At 47.4% G+C, this 20,728-nt stretch overlaps 1 protein-coding gene across 2 annotated transcripts in view; it reads right to left on the bottom strand.

Annotated features, from left to right (window-relative positions):
- Positions 1-9,122, bottom strand: part of PFKFB3 (6-phosphofructo-2-kinase/fructose-2,6-biphosphatase 3) — a 94,633-nt gene extending 85,511 nt beyond the window's left edge. Inside the window, exon 1 of one of the 2 annotated variants that reach the window (XM_075925983.1) lies at positions 9,101-9,122. Coding sequence is in view for 1 of the 2 variants with exons in the window: in XM_075925981.1 (XP_075782096.1) it covers positions 5,249-5,264 (16 nt within the window). In the remaining variant the exon portion in view is untranslated. Of the gene's footprint in view, positions 1-5,248; positions 5,327-9,100 lie in introns of those variants that run through there. The other variant, XM_075925981.1, reaches the window with a different exon arrangement.
- Positions 9,123-20,728: the final 11,606 nt, after the last annotated feature.

The raw sequence follows: 20,728 nt of genomic DNA, 5'->3' as shown, positions 1-20,728 counted from the left end.
TAATTCAACCAGCGTAGGGAGCTCAGCTTGGTTCTAATTTGGTGCTTTTAAAGGGCCATTAGCCACGTATAATTCTAGAGCAGGGTCTCCCAACCTATGCGTCGGGACCCAACTAGGGGTCGCCATTCCATTTCAAAAGGGTCCCCAAGTGTCTCCGCAGGTGGTTCTGCCCACCCTCCCTCCTCCCCCCGTTTTTGAATTGTCTTGTGTCACATAGTCTTCCTGAATCGTCAAAACGGATCCCCATCTGGAAAAGGTTGGGAACTGCTGTTCTAGAGTAACGCCACAGAAGTCAATCTGAAGGTACTTGAGCATTACTGAGCTGAGGAGACGTTTAGGGCCAATTACCAACTTCTAAGTAGTTAGGGAGCTTTATTCACAGCCTGTTTCTTTGGCAGCCTGATGGTTCCCATGCTGAAGAACATGGTTGGGGCCCACTTTGAACTTTGACTGGGTGGATCTTATCCAACGCCCGCCAACCACAAAGGGAATTGGCTGGGCTGCTTAAAAAGAGTGCAACCAGCTGGATCATCCAGTATCTCTTCTGCTGGATGCCAGAAGCTTCACAGGGAGGCAGAATCCCCTTCTTGCATCTAAAGCTCATACTCCTCTAGCCCCAAAGGTGGGTGGAAGGAGGAAAGTATATAAACTTCTAGGTCTGCCTCGAGAATCTCCAGGTTTTCATGTTGCCAAGGCTTTAGGTGCATTTGATCTCACTGGATAGGTGTCACCAGTACAGATCAACAAGCTGGGAGGTCTGGGGATGAGAAGGGACCACCCCGGCCACAAAGGGGACAGACTGAACCTCACTTATCTGGAGTTACCTGGTTGTGAGAGTCTGGCAGAGGAGGTGGAAGTGGCATTACAGTTGTGAGCATTTTATTGGAGGTCAGTATTTTTCTCTGATGCCAAGAGGAAACCTGGGGGGGCGGGGAGACCCCCTGGCTGGTCCATTCCCCTGGCGGTAGTCACACCAACACAGTATCTGCACCCAGGCTGAAAGCTACATTGGCATCTTGTCTAAAAAGACTGCGTGGGCACTCTGCTCTCAGGGGAAGATACTGGAGCCAGACTTCCTGTCTTGTCGCAACAAAGAAAAAAAAGGGGGGGGGAGAGGGAACGATTGCTGCTCTTCTCCACACTTACTGGAATCTCCATCTTTCTCACCGGATCAGACAGGCATCCTGAATCCAGCGCCGACCACTGCCTTCAGAATGGAGAAATGTGCAACAACATGGCCACAGGGGAACATCGTGGGCAGTTAGCAGCTGGCTTATGTCCTGACTCTTAGAAGCTAATTTGCCTTAGAGATACATTCCTGACAGGCAGGAAAGTTACAAAGCTCTAGCCCTCTTCTTAAGGGAGTGGCTGGGACTTTCTTCCTACCTCCCAGTCTCTCTGCAACAAACGGGGTGGGAGGGAGCAGGAAAGGCTGCTAGTGTGCCCCAAACATGCAGAGCTGATCACTGAGCCCTGTCCCACTGATCATTATCACCCCGCACAACCAGACTGATCCCCCCTGCATTCCCGCAGGAGACTGTGTTGAAATTCCATCGTGGTGACACTCAGGCTTGGCTTGCACATTAAATTTGCAAAAAGTCCAGTTTAACCCAGTCAAGGCGAGAGAGAGAGAGAGAGAGAGAGAGAGACACACACACACACACACACACACACACACACACACACACAATGTTGCAACATGCTTCCTTTCAACTCTACTCAAGCAAGCTCCGTAATTTCACAGCATGCAGGGCACCAGGGGGAATGAGGGGGCAGAGATCTGCATTCGTGTTGTACTCCCAGTCTGCACCCAGCTTGGCTGGGCAAGCTAATGATCCAACCCGTGACCCAAATGTGGTGATAAATGCCGGTTCCAAACCACACCAAACATGTTGTGCATCTGCTAAGAGGAAGAAGGGGTGGTTGGAAGGAGTTTTGATTGTTTTTGTGCAGTGATGCAACCAACTTGCAGCCGTGACTTCCTCCCAGGGTTGGCTTTGTCGAGGACTGCGCATGCTATCTGTCTGTAGGGTTCTTACAAAACACAACCAAGGTTTGTACTCACAAGTCCAGTGCAGAAGATTGCAAGACTGGTTGATTCTTGGGTTCAGGTCCCTCTTAGCAGCATGGCCTCTCTGATCAACCCCCTCCCCCCCCACCAGAAGCGAACCAGCAGCCTGACTGTCAGAAGAGATCAGCCCCATTTAGGCACCTGAATGAAAAGGCCAGATTAACACAAGCGCTCAAGCCCCATGGGGTCACTGGGTGCTGAGTACTTTGAAAGTCTGGCCTCCAGGCTCTGGCCTCTCCCACCGGCTCATGTATTTCTCTGTCTGGTACAAATAGTTCCCTCCTGCACCTGACAACAAACATCTGGAACTGGCTGCACATCCCAGCTGCAAAGAGGGAAACCAGCACAATGCTGCTCCGAGTGTCAGACAGGAACAGAAAAACATTCCTAGGCTGGAATCACAACCAGCACTCACCCTTAAATTAAGACAAGAACCAGTTCTCTTCTCCTCCTCTTCCCCCGCCCCCACCTCCCACCCCTTCTGGATCACCCCCATCTTTCTTCAGGCCTTCCCCACACAAGTTTGGTCTCAGTATTTAACTGGACCATTTTCCAGGCCTCCCCTTTTCAGCCAGCAATTGTCCTGCCAGTGTCACTCACGTCACACGGCATCATCTCCTCTGTACATTGTGCCTCTTTCAGACTGCCCAGGTGGGCTGACCTGGTGGAGTGAGAAAGAGGCACCGTCTAAAGAGCTGGGGAGGAGAGAGATCAGCTCAGGATAGGATGGAGGCCCCGAAACGCTAAATCCTGTGCCCCGGCTCTACTGCCTTTTCACACACTGATCATCTATGGGATTTAAAGGGCGTGTGCAAGCAGCGGGATTCTCCTGCCCAAGTTCCAGGACAAGAGGAGGAGAACTACAGTCAGCTTCTCAGCACAGACGGTCCTTTGCTCCACTCTCTGGAGACGGACCTGGCATAGTGTTCACCGCAGCATCTAGGGGGCAAAAACCTAGGAGGTCATCCAGTCTATTCTCCTGCCCAAACAGCTTGTTCCACACAGCCCTGGCACTTAGTCCAACCTGGTTTTATAGGGTCCCAAACTTTGAGAGAGAGAGCCCCTGACTTTTGGTTATTTCACATTCTGGAGCTCCCCTCTCTCAATTTCATCTCTTAATTCCTATTTACACCACCTTAAACAGCTCCTCCTCTGAGCAGAGCTCCAGACTTAGTCCTGTCAAGCACGTGCACTATGTATTTCCCTAGGCTATAAGCCAAACTGTATGCAACTCAACCTTTAATTGGTCCAGCACCCTTGGATCCTTTTGGGTGAACTCTGCATGCAGATCTAATGCTCGTGCTGTTTTGGCCCATTAGGGATACCAGCACTGATCCCTACCTTCCCAGAGATGTTTATGTTACAATTGGTTTGATGGACAAATCCTTTAAATGAACATGGGCATTATACATAGCCGCAGGCTAGTCCTACTTTCATGAGACAGTGAACCCAGTTCTCCTCTCGCTCCAGTTTCATGCCACTCCCTCGAACATACTCCTTGAACTCCTGTAAATGAACGGAGAATGCAGCCCGTTTATTTTAAAACGAGACCAGCAACTGGAAAGATTAAGCCATCTGCTCACAGAGGGGCAAGGCACAGGGCTCATTGTAAATGTACTGGGGCTTTCTTCCTTTTGCTTTCCCACAGATGTCCTATTCAGTTCTCATTCAGCATCCTGGCACGCACCATGCTCATACGCCACAGCTGTCACAGCCCTGGTGGCAGGCAGAGTCAATAGGTGCATGTACGTGGGCAGGGAATTACAACTACTTAGCATTTTTTCATTACCATTTTCATTGCTAGATCACAAAGCACTTTATAAAGGAGATCAGGAGTCATTATTACAGTTAGTTGTATGATGGAGAAACTGAGGCACAGAGCGGTGACGTGACTTGCCCAAGTGCACTCACCAGGCCAGTGACCGAGCCAGAAATTGAAACCCATTATCCCGTTTCCCAGTCTGCTTGGGACATTGGATACCTGGTTTCAATTTCTGACCCACAGAAAAATTAGTCAGAGGCCACACACAAGTGAGAAATAAATAAGTAAATAAATAAATCTCCCGCCTACATTTCTCTACCCCTGCCTTAAAATGAAGGCCCTGCATTGCAGTAGGCTGAGGAGGAAGAGACTCTATTCCCTCTCTGCAGCACTCATCAGCCTACACCTAACAGAGGCAGCTCACAAACTAGATAGTAGAGATGCCTTTGTCCCTAGAGCCACAGCTCATTCACCCCACTCTGGGTTGCAGAGCTTTGGGACACACAGACGAGGCTGACCGCAGTCCATCACGAAAACAGAACCTCCCAGAAACGTGAGACGGATTCGACCCTATAACAAACCCACAACCACATAGGAATTCCAGGCTGTCACACTATGACAATTTTACCCAGGCGTCTGAGACAAAACTCAGCTCTCTGCCTCCAAAAGGCCACCTCTGCCGCTAGAAGAGAATCTCTGTTGGCAGTCTAGGTGCTATGACACACAGCGGGGCAGTTCCCATTCTATCCAGCAGAGAGCAAGGACAGCATCCCACACTAGCCAGTTCCTCTCTGCCTCAGTGGGCCAAGGCCACCCCATCCCACACTAGCCAGTTCCTCTCTGCCTCAGTGGGCCAAGGCCACCCCATCCCACACTAGCCAGTTCCTCTCTGCCTCAGTGGGCCAAGGCCACCCCACACCCATGCAGGGCCAGCCCCTCCCGGTTTCTTTTCCTATGGCTTGGTCAGGACCGCTGTCACAGGACCGGCTGGGGAATAGTGATAGAAATGTAGCCGTGTTAGTCTGGTGTAGCTGAAACAAAACACATAGTCCTGTATTTTGACCGGCTGGGGGCACTGCAGAGAGACTGGAGACGTTGCGCGAAGCCAGGCGAGCAAGGCAAGAAAAACGCGTCTTCCGAAGGAGAAAATCAGCCTCCCAGGGGCTTGTTCTCCGCCCGTCCAAGCCCTGAGCGGTTTATGCCCCGTTTTTAGCCAGAGGCTGGGGCGGGAGGGGTCACACACACGCAGCCAGCCCCTAGCCCAGGCAGCCAGGAAGCCACCCGCGTTTGCAATTCTCAGCCGCAGCACGGACCCAGCAGCGGCCCCCGGCGCAGCGGGAAGGAAAAGGGGGGGAGCACCCCAAGCCCGCCCGCTCCCCAGCTCAGCGCCCGGGGCAGGGCCGGGCGCGCCCTACCTTTGCGGAAGGGCATGGCTGCTGCAGAGCCGGGGTCCCGTAGCCTCCCCTGCCGGCGGGGCGCGCCTGTCTGCGGCGGGGCCAGCACCCGGCAGCGTCACGCGAGCCAGGCAGGAACTCCCGGGGAGGAGGAAGCGACGCTGCGGGCGGCACCCGCTGGAGCGCGGCCGGGACCGGGGCTGGGCACCCCCCGCTGCGCACAGCCTGGCTGGCCGCCGGGCAGGAGCGGCAGCGGGTGCCGATGGGTGGGCCCCGAGGCGCAGAGAGCAGCCAGGGACTGGGAAGAGTCAGGAGCCATGCCCCATCCTTTCCCCCTCCCCCCAGCGCACACACGTTTCCAAGCATCGTGCCTGCCTGTTTTGAACACGGGGGTAGGGCCCTTGGGCAGATGCCAGGCCCTTGCTCGGACAGCCACAATTCCCACGCTGCTGCCTCTCCTCCCTCCCACTTGATCACAGCTCCAGTGCTGCTGCAGGGGCCCCCCAGGCATGAGTGCCATGCCATCATCTGCCACTGCAGGAGGAGCCCCAGCCAGGCAGCCAGGGTTGCCACCCTCAGTTATTTCCTGGACACTCCAGGAAAGAGAGGAACAGCCAGCCTGGGTTGTAAGAACAAGTCATGTCAAACCCATGGGAGCGCTTTCTTTGAGCCTTGTGGATTAGGGGGCAAAGCAGTGGAGGTGGTATACCTACCTATACCTTAGTAAGGCATTTAATACGGTCCTGCATGACATTCTTATCAATAGGTAGGGAAATACAACCTAGAGGGGGCTACTATAAGATAGGTGCATAACTGGCTGGATAACTGGTCTCAGAGAGTAGTTATTAATGGTTCACACACTTGCTGGAAGGACTTAACAAGTGGGGGTCCTGCAGGGATCAGTTTTAGGACTAGCTCTGTTCAATATCTTCATCAGCCATTGAGATGTGGCAGAGAGAGCATGCTCACAAAGTTTGTGGAGGATACCAAGCTGGGAGGCGTTGTGTAAGAGCCAGGATTTCCAAATTTTAATCCCGTCGTGCTGCAGTGCACTGCAGTAAAAGGGGCTCAGGACGGATGGCAGGGTTTGCCCACGTGCTGGTCATGACTGATTTGGGCCCTCCCTGATCTTGTAATCTACTATATATGAGAGTTTGTCTGTCCAAGAACTCCTCTTGAACAGTTAGGGCTAGGGCCACCAAATGCAGTAGGCAGCTTCCTCTCATCCTAACTTAAAGCAAGGTCAGGGTTTGGCAGTGTCAGAATGGGGTGTGCCTGGAATAGGGCTGCTCCTCAGAAAACCATATAGAAAAGAGTCCGACTCATCAGGCAGGTGAAAGGAGCTAGCTGGGAAGTGTGCTCTCCTGTCCAGGCCTGTCCCAGCCCTGAGCCTCTCAGCCCTCCCCCCAGGTGCCCTTTACAGAGAGCAGGGGAGGGGCGGAAGCTGCTCCCCACCCAGTTTTCACAAGGACATTGCTGGCTGCTCTCCATCAGGGAGCGAGGGGAAAGTGCACAGTTTGCTGCATTCCTCACTCCGGCTGGGGAGCGCAGGGGGCAGATGAACCTGAACCTATCCCAGGCAGGGGACTTGCACCCCTCCCCCGGCTGTGCCTGCTGGAGCTGCAGCCGCCATGGAGAGGTGCTTCTCACCCGGCCCCAAGCTACTGCCCTGAGAGGGGGCTGGGGTAGGCCTCTTTCCCCAGGGCAGCCTGCACATTGAACCCTTCATCCTCAGCCCCGCCCCAGGGCAATGATTTCAATGAGTATGTACTTTTCCAAAAACAAACACAAAAATTGAGTTGTGGACGTGACTGGGTAACGCTCATGGAGTGGTTCCCAACCTTTGTTATACTGGAGACTGGCAAACCTAGTCACAAACTACCCGTGAACTGGTGACATTTTATTTGCAGACTCAATATGCAAATAATGAATAAGAAAATATGCAAATAAAATGCCACCAGCCCACCAAAAGCCCAGGTCCCCAGAGCTCCAAGTGCCAGCCCCAGCCCTTAGAGCCCCCCACTTCCCCAGTGCCAGCCCCTAATCCCTAGACCCCCAGCCACTGACCCTAGTCCCTGCATCCAACCCTCCAGTGTCTGCCCCCCCAGAGCCCTCCACCACCAGACCCCCCGGGCCAGCCTCCTGTTTCCAGAGCCCCACTGCACTCAACTCCCCAGACTCTCCAGTGTCAGTTCTGCACCCTGAATGCCCTAGTGCCTCTCCCCCGCCAGTGTCAGCTCCCTGCCTCTTAGAGCCCCCTAGCACTAGCCCCACCCCTGGAGCCCCCAGTGCCTGCCTCACCCTCCTCATCTAGTCCTGAGCTGCTTCCCAGCGCCAGCTGAGCGCTGCTGTCCGTGTCACGGCTGCTCTAAGGCTGCTGGGCTGGGCTCCACGCAGCCGTCCTCCCGCAGAGCAAAGCACTGTCTTAGCTCGCAGTCTCCCTGCTGCAGGTTAAGCCCATGACTTCTTGTCCTTTCCTCAGTGGATAAGGAAAACATCTCCCCCACTCCCTGTAAACAGCCTTTTATATACTTGAAGGCTTATGCTCCACCTCAGGCTTCTTTTCTCCAGACTAAAGCCTGTCTTAACATTTTTCTTTGCAGGTCAAATCTTCTAGCCATTTTATCTTGCTTGCCTCTGAATCTTCTCCAGTTTCTCTACAACTTTTCTGGAGCATGGTGCACAGAACAGAATACAATAGGCTTGATCAGCATTGGGCAGAGAGGAAGAATGACTTTTCAGGGCCCGCGAGAATGTCATTTTTCTGGAACCCTGAGGCTAAACCCTGCCCTGCAGATTGCTGCAAATACCCGCCCCCATAACTCTGGCAAGTGCATCCCAGAAGGACTGTGCACGCAAGTCTGCTGCAAACCAAGTAAGGTGCAGCATGTACAAGTGAGGTCATAAGAGAAGCCATAGAAAGCAGGACGGCTGGAAGGTTCCAAGCCATCTTCAGTGAATAGTAGGGGAAGTTACTGCAGTGTACTTGTACAGGTAACAACTTAGGGATGTGAATACAGGTGATACTTACTGATTACAATTAACCCGTGGGCTGCTCCAGCTCTATGGGCCTGCTGTGGGCAGGGGGCATTCCAGTCCTGGCTGGAGCAGCCTCTGCCCAGCCCCATTTAACCTGTTAACCATTTAAACACTTAACTGATTAATCAGGGTTTTACAGCTATACTGCAAATGCATATTAAGTGTCAGGTTTCTCCCAGAAACCTTTCCTGAGACACACTCACTTTTTCAAAGCATGACAATACACATCACACAGATTTTGCATCAACTTGCAAAGCCCCATTGGGGGGGTAAGGAGGCTGGGAATTGGTTACCTAATAGACCATCCCTCTCTCATAGATGGATGCTGTTGCAGTTGCATTTAGCAGCAGCATTCCAACTGGAGCCTGTCCAAAAGGCTAAATGTAGCAGAGAATTCTCCAAAAACTCTTTGGCTCTGAAACTTGTGTCCCTCCTCAGCCCACAAGAACCCAGATTTGTTAATCTTGCAGGCAGATTGTAAACCCCACTTTTCCCCCAGGCATTAAAGAGACTGACATGCTGGAGCAGAATCATTACAGTCCGATCACTTATCTGGCTTGTAGAATACACTTTAACTACTGAATAAGGTTTTAAGCCATGGAAAGTATCAAGAGTGTAAGATAGGCACTATAAGGTTCAAACAGGTAAATAAAGGAGTGGTGGAGAGTGGCACCATATATTTTTAAAAATCTCAGCCACCCTGTTGCAGTGCCACGCCTGTTTGCATTATGTTTAAAAAAAAAAAAGGAAGCTGTCCAATAGATACTAAAATATCAGTTGAACTAAACCAAAAGCAGTTCAGAGGCAAAAAGCTAGAGAGAGTTTTGCTCTTACCTGTCCATGTAAAGCCAGTGCAAGGGTAATGCAGGTTGGCTATTCTATAGACGCTTCCCAAACAGGCCCAGCCACACCCTCATAGAGCTCCTCTTTAAAAAGTTCACTCACGTGTTTCTAGGGTAAACTGAGAAAATGTGTGTGAATACACCCCTCCCCCTCCATACTCACAGGTTTGCTTGTCAGAGCAGTCCAAAGTCAATTAGTTTGGCTTCCAGATTGAAAACACAAGTTTAATTCAGATCATTTGAGCCCCCAGCTGAGGGGTGTAACTATGGGGACAGTTGCTTTGTTGCAGTATATGTAATAGCAAGGTGATGGTGGCTAGCGGCACATCAGAGTGGGGGACAGATCCTGAAAATTCTACATCAGGCATAACTCTTGCTGAAACCAGTGAGGACTTTCCCTGAGAAACTACTTCAGGATTTCATCCTCAGCGCTGCTAATTACTTGAAAACATTTTGCCTCTCTGGACGTGCTGCTAGAAATAGAATGGGCTGAAATCATAAAAGTAATGAGCCAGACCTAGTGTTGTTTGGTGTGCACGAGTTAATTGGTGATCTGCCCAATGGCATGGCATTTACCAATCTGTACTGCTTCTTGGCCCTCTCCACATTGTCAGTCTGATCCCATGTAAAAATCCCACTACCTTCCATAGCTACTGGAACAGGTCTGCCCCGGATGGTGACACAGGTTGTCAATCAGCCTGGGAAACCGAAAACAGAATTGCAGGGTCTTCTCTGTGTCCAGCAGCCTCAATAAAGAATCCTCTTTAAATTTAGTATAACCCAACCCTATGGTGCCCTCTTTTGTAAGATTCTGTACTATTACACTCATCTTCTGAGATTGAGGATTACCTGTTGTGTTCCCTCCCTCTGGGGCATCTGGCATTGGCCACTGTCGTCAGACGGGATACTGGGCTAGATGGACGTTGCTCTGACCCAGTATGGATATTCTTATGTTCTGCCCTTCTTGTGTCCAAGCACTGAACAATAATGATGATATTAAGCACATCCTGGATTTACATAAGCAAGGGCGAGAGGGAGGGGGCAAAAGAAATGTAATACCAGGCTAAACTGCTCAGCGCTTCTCCCTTAGGGAAGGCATAGAAAGCTCTCTGGCTTTTCCCAGGGTATTCAGTGTGCAATAGCAGATTATGTATCAGTGGTTGCTTAGCCAGGAAATTAGTATTGACCTGACCTATTATTCCAATAAGTAACACAGTAAGCAACACAGCCAGCAATATGCTGCGGTGGTGTTTAGATTACGGGAAGACATGTGTGTGCGAAGAGAGGGGCTGGGGATTGTAATTCAACCTGGGGACAAATTGTTTCCATTGAGTTTTCCAATGAACAACAGCCTAACCCAGATGGATTGCTTTTGCTCAATTCCAACATTAGAGCTCACTTCTCCAAATCCCAGAGATTGGGTGTTTTGTAAATACCTCGAGACAAGAGATCATATTGATAGCTGTCAAAAACTCAGAGCCACACACGGTTGTACAAATCAATGGGCCGATTAGCGAAATATCCTGTTTCAATCAGTGGTCAATTCCGGATGCTTGAGAAGAAGGCATAAAATCCACACATTGGACCTACGTCCATTTCCCATGGGCGAGTTGGAGGCGATAGCTCTGGCAGCCCCGTCTTTCCCTGCCATCACCGCTTTCCTGAGTTTTTTCTGTTTCTGTAGCTACCTACATAAGCCGATTTAGAAGCACAGCCTTGTGTCTTACAAGTAGTTAGCTCTCCCTTACAATCTCACAGCTGTTCTATTGATATCAATGACTTAGAACTGATACAGCAGGTCCCCTTTAGTCATTAAAGATACCTGGTCTAATGAAATATCTCAGCCATTCTTACAGCACATTATGGATGAGATGTGTTTAGACAAATCCTGCTTTCACATAGCTCTGGCTACTGTTCTATTGTGATGCAGGTTGTTTACTCGGAGCTAAATCCCAAAATCTTTATTCGGTTTCTATTCAGGCAAAACTTCCACTTGAAATGAGAGCTTTGCCTGGAATATGTAAAAGCAGGCAAGGAGGTCAGGAATTGTCCTTACATAAGGATGCTTTGCTGGACAAATCAGAAATAAAACTGGGTGTAGCATTTCTAAACTGTGCTATAGAAAGTAAGCTGTAGAATGGAAAAACAATACAGATGGCTGCTTCTTGCTGCCCAACTTTTCAGTAATTTTATTTTCATATTTGAGCTCAAGTTCCGATTTGCTCAGTGTATTGGGAGTGCCGAATGCTTGCAGGTAGGAACAGTGCTTTGTTTGCATAATGAATGTGATATCAGTCCACTGTGGGGCTCTGTGCTTTAGTCTCGATTTTACTGTTGCTGACTGCTAGGAGACTGGGAAGAAACGCTATAAAGCTACAACACTGAGGAGAGAGAAAGCAAATGCATTTATACTGAAGAAAATAATGCTTTCCCATCAATTGGTGCTCTGCAAGAATCAGAATCATTAGTCCATTAGATAGAGGGGAAAAACAAGGCACTGAAGGGAAGTGACTTGCCCAAGCCTACCGGGGAAGCCAGTAGCAAGCCAAGTCTGGTCTCCACCATTCCAGCTCCGTGTGCTGTCCACTAGGTTATACTGCAGAGGGACATAAGAATGGCAGTGTGAGTCAGACCAATGGTCTTTGTCTATCTTCTGACAGTGGCAGATGCCAGGTGCTTCAGAGGGTATGAACAGAACATGGCAATTATTAAGTGGCCCATCCCATCATCCAGGCTCAGCTTGGTAGTCAGAAATTTAGAAACTCTGAGAGCATGGGTTGAAGTCCTGACCATCTTAGTTAATAGCCATTAGTACACCTAGCCTCCATTAATGTATGCTGATATCACACTTTCCAGTTTACAGTCCTCTTTGGTTCTTTGGGCTTTCCCCTTCTCTACATTTCTATTTCAGTTTTCCAGTCTTTGCACCCATTATTTTTTCTTTTTATTCACATAAAACCTTGTTCTCTGGCTCAGAAGCACTGTTAGCATTTTAGCCTCTCCATGCGAAAAGATGCAAGAGTCCTCTAAACACCACCCACATTCTAATTATGAGACGCTTTCACCTAACATGGAGTTGGTCAGAAAATAAGATCAGGATGAGCCTTGGTTTGGTAATGAACATGACTCACTCCAGTAAGCTGTCTGCAGCAATGACTGGCGTGATCAAGACTCTTATAAGCTCTTGCCACAGTGTGATTTTGGGGAATACATCAAGGCTGCTTCTATGGAAAGGGAAGGCTGTGATGAGGTACATCTATGGAGAGCTGTCCAATTCATGCAGCATTTTTAATAGAGCAAAAAGCCCTGTTCAACATTAATTTCTCCCACGTTATCTTGCTCACTGAGCTGTGATTTGAGTGACTCAAAACTTGATAAATGGCATACAGATTCATCTCATTAAAATGAATAATAAAGCAAACATATTTTATCTGGTCCAGCAGGAAGGAGGGGAAGAGGCTAGGAAAAGAGAAAATGGAAGGTGACCTTACAAGAATTAGTTTTTGATTAGAGAGATTTTCACAGTTCTTGGAGACTTCGGTGGTGGTGGTGGTGGTGGTGGTGAATAAAAGGGTAGATAGGATTAATCCTTAGGGTACCAATATTTTCCTGATTACCAAGTAAGTGGGAATCCTGGGGGTGCAGTGATGGATGTAAGTCTCTGAAAGGATTAAAATGTTCTGGACCACTGCAGTAGTACAACGAACTATTATAATTACACACAATTTGTCCATTTCTAACACTGCTCATCTAAGAAGCACAAACGCCTCTGAGGTCAAGGTCTATTATTAAGCTCTCTTTACAGATGCATAAACAGAGCTTCAGCGAAGTAGAGATTTCCCTGAGATTATGTGCTCAGAGCGAGTCAGTAACAGAGCCCGGAATAGAACTAAGGAGTTCTGCTTCACTGGCCACAGCTCTAACCACACTCCCTCCCCATATTAAGAGATGCCTCCCAGTCAGTCAGCTGTCCCTTGCAAAATATGGACCAGATCTTCCAAGGCCACCATAAGAAAATTGCAAAAGAATTTGCTTTGCAAGTGAGAGGAATAGAAAGTACCTCTCCATGAAGACATTTTTTACCTCTTGCTCAGGTTCTTTACTCACTTAATTATTTTAAATAAAAGGAAAAGGTACAAGCTTTATTGAAATGAGTGCATTTTTCAAAAATAGTGTTATTTTTATGATTTTTTATTTTGGATTTCTTAAAAAAAGGATTGTTAAAAAAATTTGTTTCATTTTTAGTGCATTTTTTTAAAATGGGAATTCCATCAAATGTATTTTTTCTTCATCCGTATAAACTTTTATCATTCGCAATGTTTTAACAAAAAGGGCTACAGTCAATGTTGTTTCTAATAACATTTTCTTCTAGTTTTCACACCTTAAGCATTGATTTAGCTGTGCCAAAACAGAGCATCACTTGCCATTGCTTTGTTTTGTTTCTTTTCTATAAGGCCGTGGTCCCCAACACGGTGCCCGCGGGCACCATGGTGCCCACGGGGGCATTTGCATGCGCCCGCCAGGTGCTCGGGGTTGGCCTGGCCCCGGGCACATGGCGCACAGTGAGTGCCGACCCCGGGCGCACTGCGCGCGGCGGGGGAGGGGAGAGCGCCGGCCCCGGGCGCGCGGCTATGGGGGGGGGGGGCGCGCCCCTGGGCGCGCGGCTATGGGGGGGCCGCCCCTGGGCGCGCGGCTATGGGGGGGGCCACCCCTGGGCGCGCAAGTGTCCCCGCCCCCTGGCGCCCGGCGGGCGAACGGCCACGCCCCCTGGCGCCCGACAACCTCAAAAGGTTGGGGACCACTGCTATAAGGTTTATTGAAAAGCAATCCAATTCCACGTTCATCCTATTTTTCTGCTCATCTTGGTTCAGCCTCAATAGTTATGCTCAGTTCTGTCAATTTTGAGGGCTGACCTTGATTTGGTGATTGCTTCTTATAAAACCAGACAGAAAAGAGACAATCCCATTCCAGACACATCCCATTTTCCTGGCACAACCAAACCCTTACATTGCTTCCAGAAATGATAAGAGGAAGCCGTATTTAGTGGTCCTAGCGCTTACCATTTAGGAGTCGTTGATCAAACCAGAGCTGTTTCTTAAACAAGGAGTAAATTTATCATGTAGCCAAGAGCTTGTGAATCAGCAAAAAGAGGGGTTTGCTATTCTCCATGCCAGCTGTGGGAAATCCATTTAATACAGGTTGATCTAATGTCCTGCCAGCACCAGGCAAAAATCAAGCTCCCTTTCCATAAGACGTATTAGGGGTAATTAAAGTGTTTAGAAAATAGAAGTCGTTTACTTTGGCACAGTATGAAAAGCCCTAATTTTGATGCTGACAACTGTCAAGCAGGAAACTGGAGACTGGCTGTAACAATAGAGAACTCAGTCGCTCACCTAATCTATAGCATTGCCTGCCTGGCTGCAGAAGGCTGTATTTGCATGTGAAATTGCAAACAGCTAGTTTATCAATGGAAACATTGTACGACAAACCACAGGAATTTTCAAAAGCAAAAATAGTACACCAATAAAACCTTCAAGTCAGAAATAGGCTGTATGCACAGGCCTTGGACAATGTCAAATTAATGTCATAAATATATACCCTACTAGTATGTCTGCATGGCTCATGTAGAAAAGGCCAAAGGCATAGCATCAGAAAAGACACAGACCTTTTCTTGTAAGAGCCAAACCCATTAATGTACCACAATAGGCACTTAAGCTGACATTTATTAGAATTTATATCTTGCTTTCTTCCAATATATCAAACCTCTTATTCATTTGTTTTTAACGTTCATGTGAATGAAGTGTACAAGAAAAATGTGGGTTTGAGAGCAAGTCCTTTATTAAGTAGATCATGGACAGTCTGTGCTTTACCACATAATCCCAGAACCCTGACCTTGAGGATGCTGATGCTCTAGGGCGAAGAAGCCTCTAGGGTCCAACTCGACCCTCAGCCATCCAAAAAGGTAGCCGGGGCTTATTTTAAGTGATGTGGATTAGGAATGTCAGCACAGTATATCAGTAGGTCTGTTGAACCATTAAGTTTCTAGGTCCACTGTACATACAGGGAAAGGGGCAGCAAAATTCCCCTTCCACAGATTGCCGAACCATATGATCAAAATAGCATGGACTCTGGGCATTCATTCAGCAGCACGAGCATTATTAATGGCATTGACTTTGTCACAAGTTGGAAGCCAGGGACTAGACCACAGGGAGCCCTAAGATGCAGAGTCTAATCTGAAACGCCAAGATTTTATGAGAAAAGCCTGGCACGGATACAAAATTTTGTATCCACATTGCTCTCTGCAAAAATAAGCCACAGAGATCTGCAAATGGGCAGATAAAAAAAATCTACATCTCTGTCTGCAAAAACAAGCAGTGGGATATCTGCATCCCTATCTGCAGATGTGGATATAAAGCAGATATCCACAGATCTGTAGGGCTTTATGTATAGGCATGCCACTTAACTTCTCTCCCTGCTGTCCCTATTATAAAATCACTCCTACATATCCTCCCACCCCAGTAAAGCCCTTTCAATTCCTCAGGGGGAAGGTTCAACCAAAGTACAAAGTGTGTTACTTTGACAAACTCAGGAATTAATTTGAAGGAGGGGTTTTCGTGTTGCCCTCCCAGCGGGCCTTAGATTTTCAGCAGTATTTTGTTTTACTGCACCTAATTTACCATCTGGCAGCACCCCAGTCCTCAAATGCACTAGCTGCTGAACAAACAGAAAGAATCCGTTTATGGTTCTCTTGCTTGGGACAATTCATTCAATTCCAGAATCACATTCAACACTAGAGCACTGATTTCATTTCCCACAGAGCTTTTAAAAGAAAGGTAACATGGAAGTCTTCACAAAGACTTGCATGTCAGCCTATGGCAGGGCTGGGCAAGATCCGGCCCACCTAACACTTTGATCCAGCCCATGGACTGCATCTGGCTGCTTTTTATTTATATGTTGCTGCCTGTGCACTGAATTTTCAGGTGGTGGCGGCTCAGGCAGCAGGATCCTCTTTAAATGGATCACAGCTCCCTGTCATGACACTACCTGGAAGGGGCCAGAGCCGCAAACATTTTAAATAGCTGCAGCAACCCTGGCAGCAGCAGGCCAGGAGCCACGAGCCCTTTGCTGTGTTTTTAATTCAAAGCTTCCAGGCCCAGACATCTCTGGGTGGAGGCTAATCCCGAGGCCCCACCCCTTTGAGGGGTGGAGCTGGCCCATGACCACATAATTAATTTTGCTAAGTGCCCCCACCCCGGTGAAAATTATTGCCCACTCCTGGCCTATGGGAACACCAGGCTAATCAAGTTTTCCTTTAATCTGAGCTGCATATTCTCTTCTGTGCTCCTCTTCAAGTTAACTGGCCTGGACACACACATCCAAAAAAAAAAAAGTTTTATTTCAAATAAGTGAGTCAGGCAAGACTAGCTTTCATACAGAATACAGCACAAAAATTGCACCCACCTCTTTCTTATTTTAGAAGATTCTCCAGAGAATCTGACATTTTTGGCAGTTCTTAAAAAACAAACTCTCCCAGCAGTGCATTCCTTTCTATTGAATGTCAACATTTTTACCCAGGGCACTGGAATATAATCCCAGCTCTGCCACTGTCCCGTTTGGTGACCTTGGGCAAGTCACTTCCTGTTTCTATACTTCTCCTTTCTTACTCTCTGTCTGTTACCTATTTAGATTCAATTGTTTGAAGTGGGGACTGTCTCTTCCTATTTGGACAATGCATCACACAACGGTGGCTTACACAGTTTGAGCCTCTGGGTTCATTTTCACATGTCTGTTTGGTTTGGATGTTGGTTTGCACGACTGATATTAAGTATGGAATATTTTTATTTTCCTGCCTGGTTACCCTATCCTAGCCATGGATATTTTAGCCTGGTTTTAAATGCTCTCCAGCCATGCCTTGCTAAAGTTAAACACTGAAGTCCAGTTCTCAGAGGCACAAAACAGAGAAAGCATCTACTAACAGATGGGAGCTAGGAATGTCCAGTGCCTCTGAAAATCAGGCCCTTTAAATACAGAGTAAAAAGCCTGACTTTGGACGAACATTGCAGAAGGGTAGCTGTGTTAATCTGTGACTTTAAAAACAACAAGTAGTCCTGTGGCACCTTAGAGACTAACAAAAATAAATATATAGTATCATGAGCTTTCATGGGCAACACACACTTCTTCAGATGAGATGATCTTGAGTGGGAAAAAGGGAGCAGCCAAGATTGAAATTACGGGCCTTAACATGTCATATTTTAATGATTGCTCATTTAAGGCATCACGAGTGTTGAAGAAAAAAAGTAACACATTGCTTCAAGCCCCACGCTAATCAGATTATTTAAGACACACAGATTTGTGTGTGTGGACTGTGTCACTCATTTGTCACCATTTACTTGAAAATAAGTAGAACTTTTAAAAAAGAGCGAAGGAGCAGTGGATCCCGTGGGCGATGTGCATTTGCAAAAGGTGATGAATAGCTGAGAGAATAAGAAATGATAGGTTTTAGATAGCAGCGGTTTAAGGTGTGGGTGTGGAAAGTAATTTCAGAAATTAATGAGTATAGAAGCAGGCACGCACAATAAGGGCTTTTAATGTTGGAGGGGGAAAAATACAGGGAACTGAAGTGAGGAGGTTGCACAAATTACTTGCGGGGCAAGATCCAAGGGATTTAAGGCATTGCAGCACCTAACTTAGACACCTCGACAATCTGGAAACATTGCAATCCAGTTAGGTGTCCAGGTACCCTGTACAATGATTGGGAAGAAAGAGGTGCCCAAGAAAGTGATGCACAAAAGACACCACCCTAAACAGAGAGCCACCTAATTAGCCAGTGGGAAAAGCCAATGAGGTGTGCGCTAAGCCATGCACCTCAGATTAGGGATGCAAGTGTCAAGTCGACTATCCAATAAGCATATGCTTATCAGATAGTCAACTGGTGACTGGACTAGTCGCTTCCCCCCTTCCTGCTGCCTCTAGCAGAGAGAGGCAGCGGCTGGGAGGAGGTGGGGGAGCAGGAGCTGGTGCTGGGGAAAGCTGACTTAAAAGCTAGTTTCCCCGCAGCACCATCTCCATGGTGGAGGGGGGAGGTAGAGGCGTAGTAGGGGACCGGACATGAGCCAGGAATCAGCTGATTCCCGGCTCGCGCCTGGTCCCGCCCCACTTCAGCGATTAGCTGATGAAACTTCATTTAACATCCCTACCTCAGATGTAGGTATCGATGTCCAGGCTGCAGGGAGGTGGCCTGTCTGATAAACCACCCATGAATATTGATTTACAAGTTATTTTAACCAGGGGCATTCTTTGTTGGAATGGATTAATTGCAACTACCACCACATAAAACAGGAGATGAGGTGGAGACAATGCCACTGTCTACCTCAAAACTTTTAGCCCAGTGGTTAGAGCCTGCACCTGGGATGTGGGAGACCCAGATTCAATTGCCTCTTCTGCCAGACGAATGGGAAAGGATTTGGAGAGCCCACCCACTTCTTAAGAGCATGCTCAAACCACTGAGCTATGGGATAGTCTGGTAAGGTGTTCCCTCACTTTTTCCGGTTGAACCTGTTCCTCTGTGGCTAGTGACACACGGGGCACTGCAGCTTCCACTTCCCAGGTAGGTGCCCTGACCAGTGGACTGTCATTGAGACACAGGAAGAGTAATGTTAACATTTTGTTTTTTGGACACCAACAGCCGGTCATACACAGGCGACAGCCCTTCATTCAGGAAATGCTTAAAGGCTGTAAATTAGGGCATCCATGTTTGGTGAAGCAACCGCCATTAATAAGTTACACAGCTTAAAAAGGACACTTCAGGGCAGGTTTGGGTAGAGTTATATTGGATGCTCAGGTCAGGGTATTTCAAGAGTGCCTTCAATGTAATGATCTAACTTTTACAAACGAGGTAAGCCTCAATCCTCATTACAGGCATTTCCTCATTTTAAATATGGGAAACGTAAACCCCCAAGAGGTTGCTCAGGGTCACAAAGCAAATCAGTGGCTGAGCTGAAAATAGAACCCAGATTCCACGTCCCCAATCCTGTGCTTTATCCATAGGCCACACTGCAGCTCATTCAGGAATAACCCCTTAATGTCTGTATTCAAGGTTTTGTAAGAGCAGATGTCAACTATCGCCACCAAGAGACTAGGCTGACTTGGAGATGAAGAACTGAAGGACAGAAGAGCTGTATTTAAAGCAGTAAAAAAGCAGACATACTAGGGAGAATATAAGTTTAAAAATAGCTTGTAATCAAGACACAAAGGTTTACACAGAGATTACTATAAACAGATAAAAATATAGACAAAAAAACCCCAGCAAGATCAAGGTGTTTGATTTTCTGTGATCAGCTGATAAATGCAGTGGCTTAAGATATTCACATCAGTCATCACCTATTTGCCTACACTCATATAATACATTTATTTATACACGGTGAAAAGACAACCAAGAATCTCACCATTCAGCAAACTAAAAGCTCTCGAGTCTGATATCCATTTTAAATTTTTGTATGATGCCAATGGCTCTTCTACTATGATCCAGATTGAGAGAGATATAACCACCCAGGGCCAAACACATCACATGCAGAAAAAGGGGGAAAATGCCCTAAGCCCAAGGCAGTTGCTTTTTCACAAAACAATGGAGAAAGATGTTATGGGCAAATCAATGAGACAGAAAGAACAATTGCTAAGTATTTTGCATATCCAAACTCTCAATTGGATTCTTATACATGGATTCTTTTGAGCATACTAATACACTCACACCATATTTCAAGAGGAGTTCCAATGCTAGGCTTTTAAAAATGTCCATTTAGGTATTTCACTCCAAACAATAAGATTTAAACAGAGCTACAAGTGCCATAACTATGCCATCAAAAAAAACAAAACTTAGTGGACAGATTTAGTGTTCAGGGGAAGTGGAAAAAATAAATAACTCTGGCTAGAACCAGTTATGAAGATGACACCTCCTCACTGCTTTACATGCCCCTTCAATACTGACTTGTAACTCTCCCAATATATCAGTAGTCCTGAACCTTTCAAGCAAAGACTGCCAAGAACACCTGATAGCATGGTGGTTTGATGAAATGTCCACTTGGAGAAGACCTTCAAATCAGACATACGTTGAGGTTCATTCATAGGTCTCCAGCTCTGAATGACAAGTTGCATTAGATTCTTTCTTCTGGTTCACATGGGTTTAATTAATGTATTTTGTTTAGATTCACAGGCAGGAATGAGAATTCTTTTCTTGGTACTTTTCTCTGCATTTTGGTACAGAAAATATTTCCCCCAAAACTAGTCCTTAATGAGTCAAAAGAGAACTGACAAGCTGCTGCCTCTCTAGAGTCCCCAAATTACTTTGGATTGGGGAAATCTGAGATTTACGAGCACTGTAGAGATTCTACCACAAAGCAACAGAAAAGAAAAATATTGCAGCCCACACTTCTTTTCCAAAGCTTGCTGTTCATAATAGATGCAGTATAATACAATCCATACTACAGCACTAGAAAAAGGGGGGGGGGGGAAGACAGAACAGCTCCTCAGAGGTGGGTTTCAAGAGAGTGCAGTTAATTGAAAGCTACAAAAAGCAGTATTCCAGACCAGTAAACAGAACTTGTGCAATCAAAACAGACAGATG

This window comes from Pelodiscus sinensis, chromosome 1 (assembly GCF_049634645.1).
Source record: "Pelodiscus sinensis isolate JC-2024 chromosome 1, ASM4963464v1, whole genome shotgun sequence".
Lineage (NCBI taxonomy): Eukaryota > Metazoa > Chordata > Testudines > Trionychidae > Pelodiscus > Pelodiscus sinensis.
This window is presented reverse-complemented; position numbering and strand designations above follow the sequence as displayed.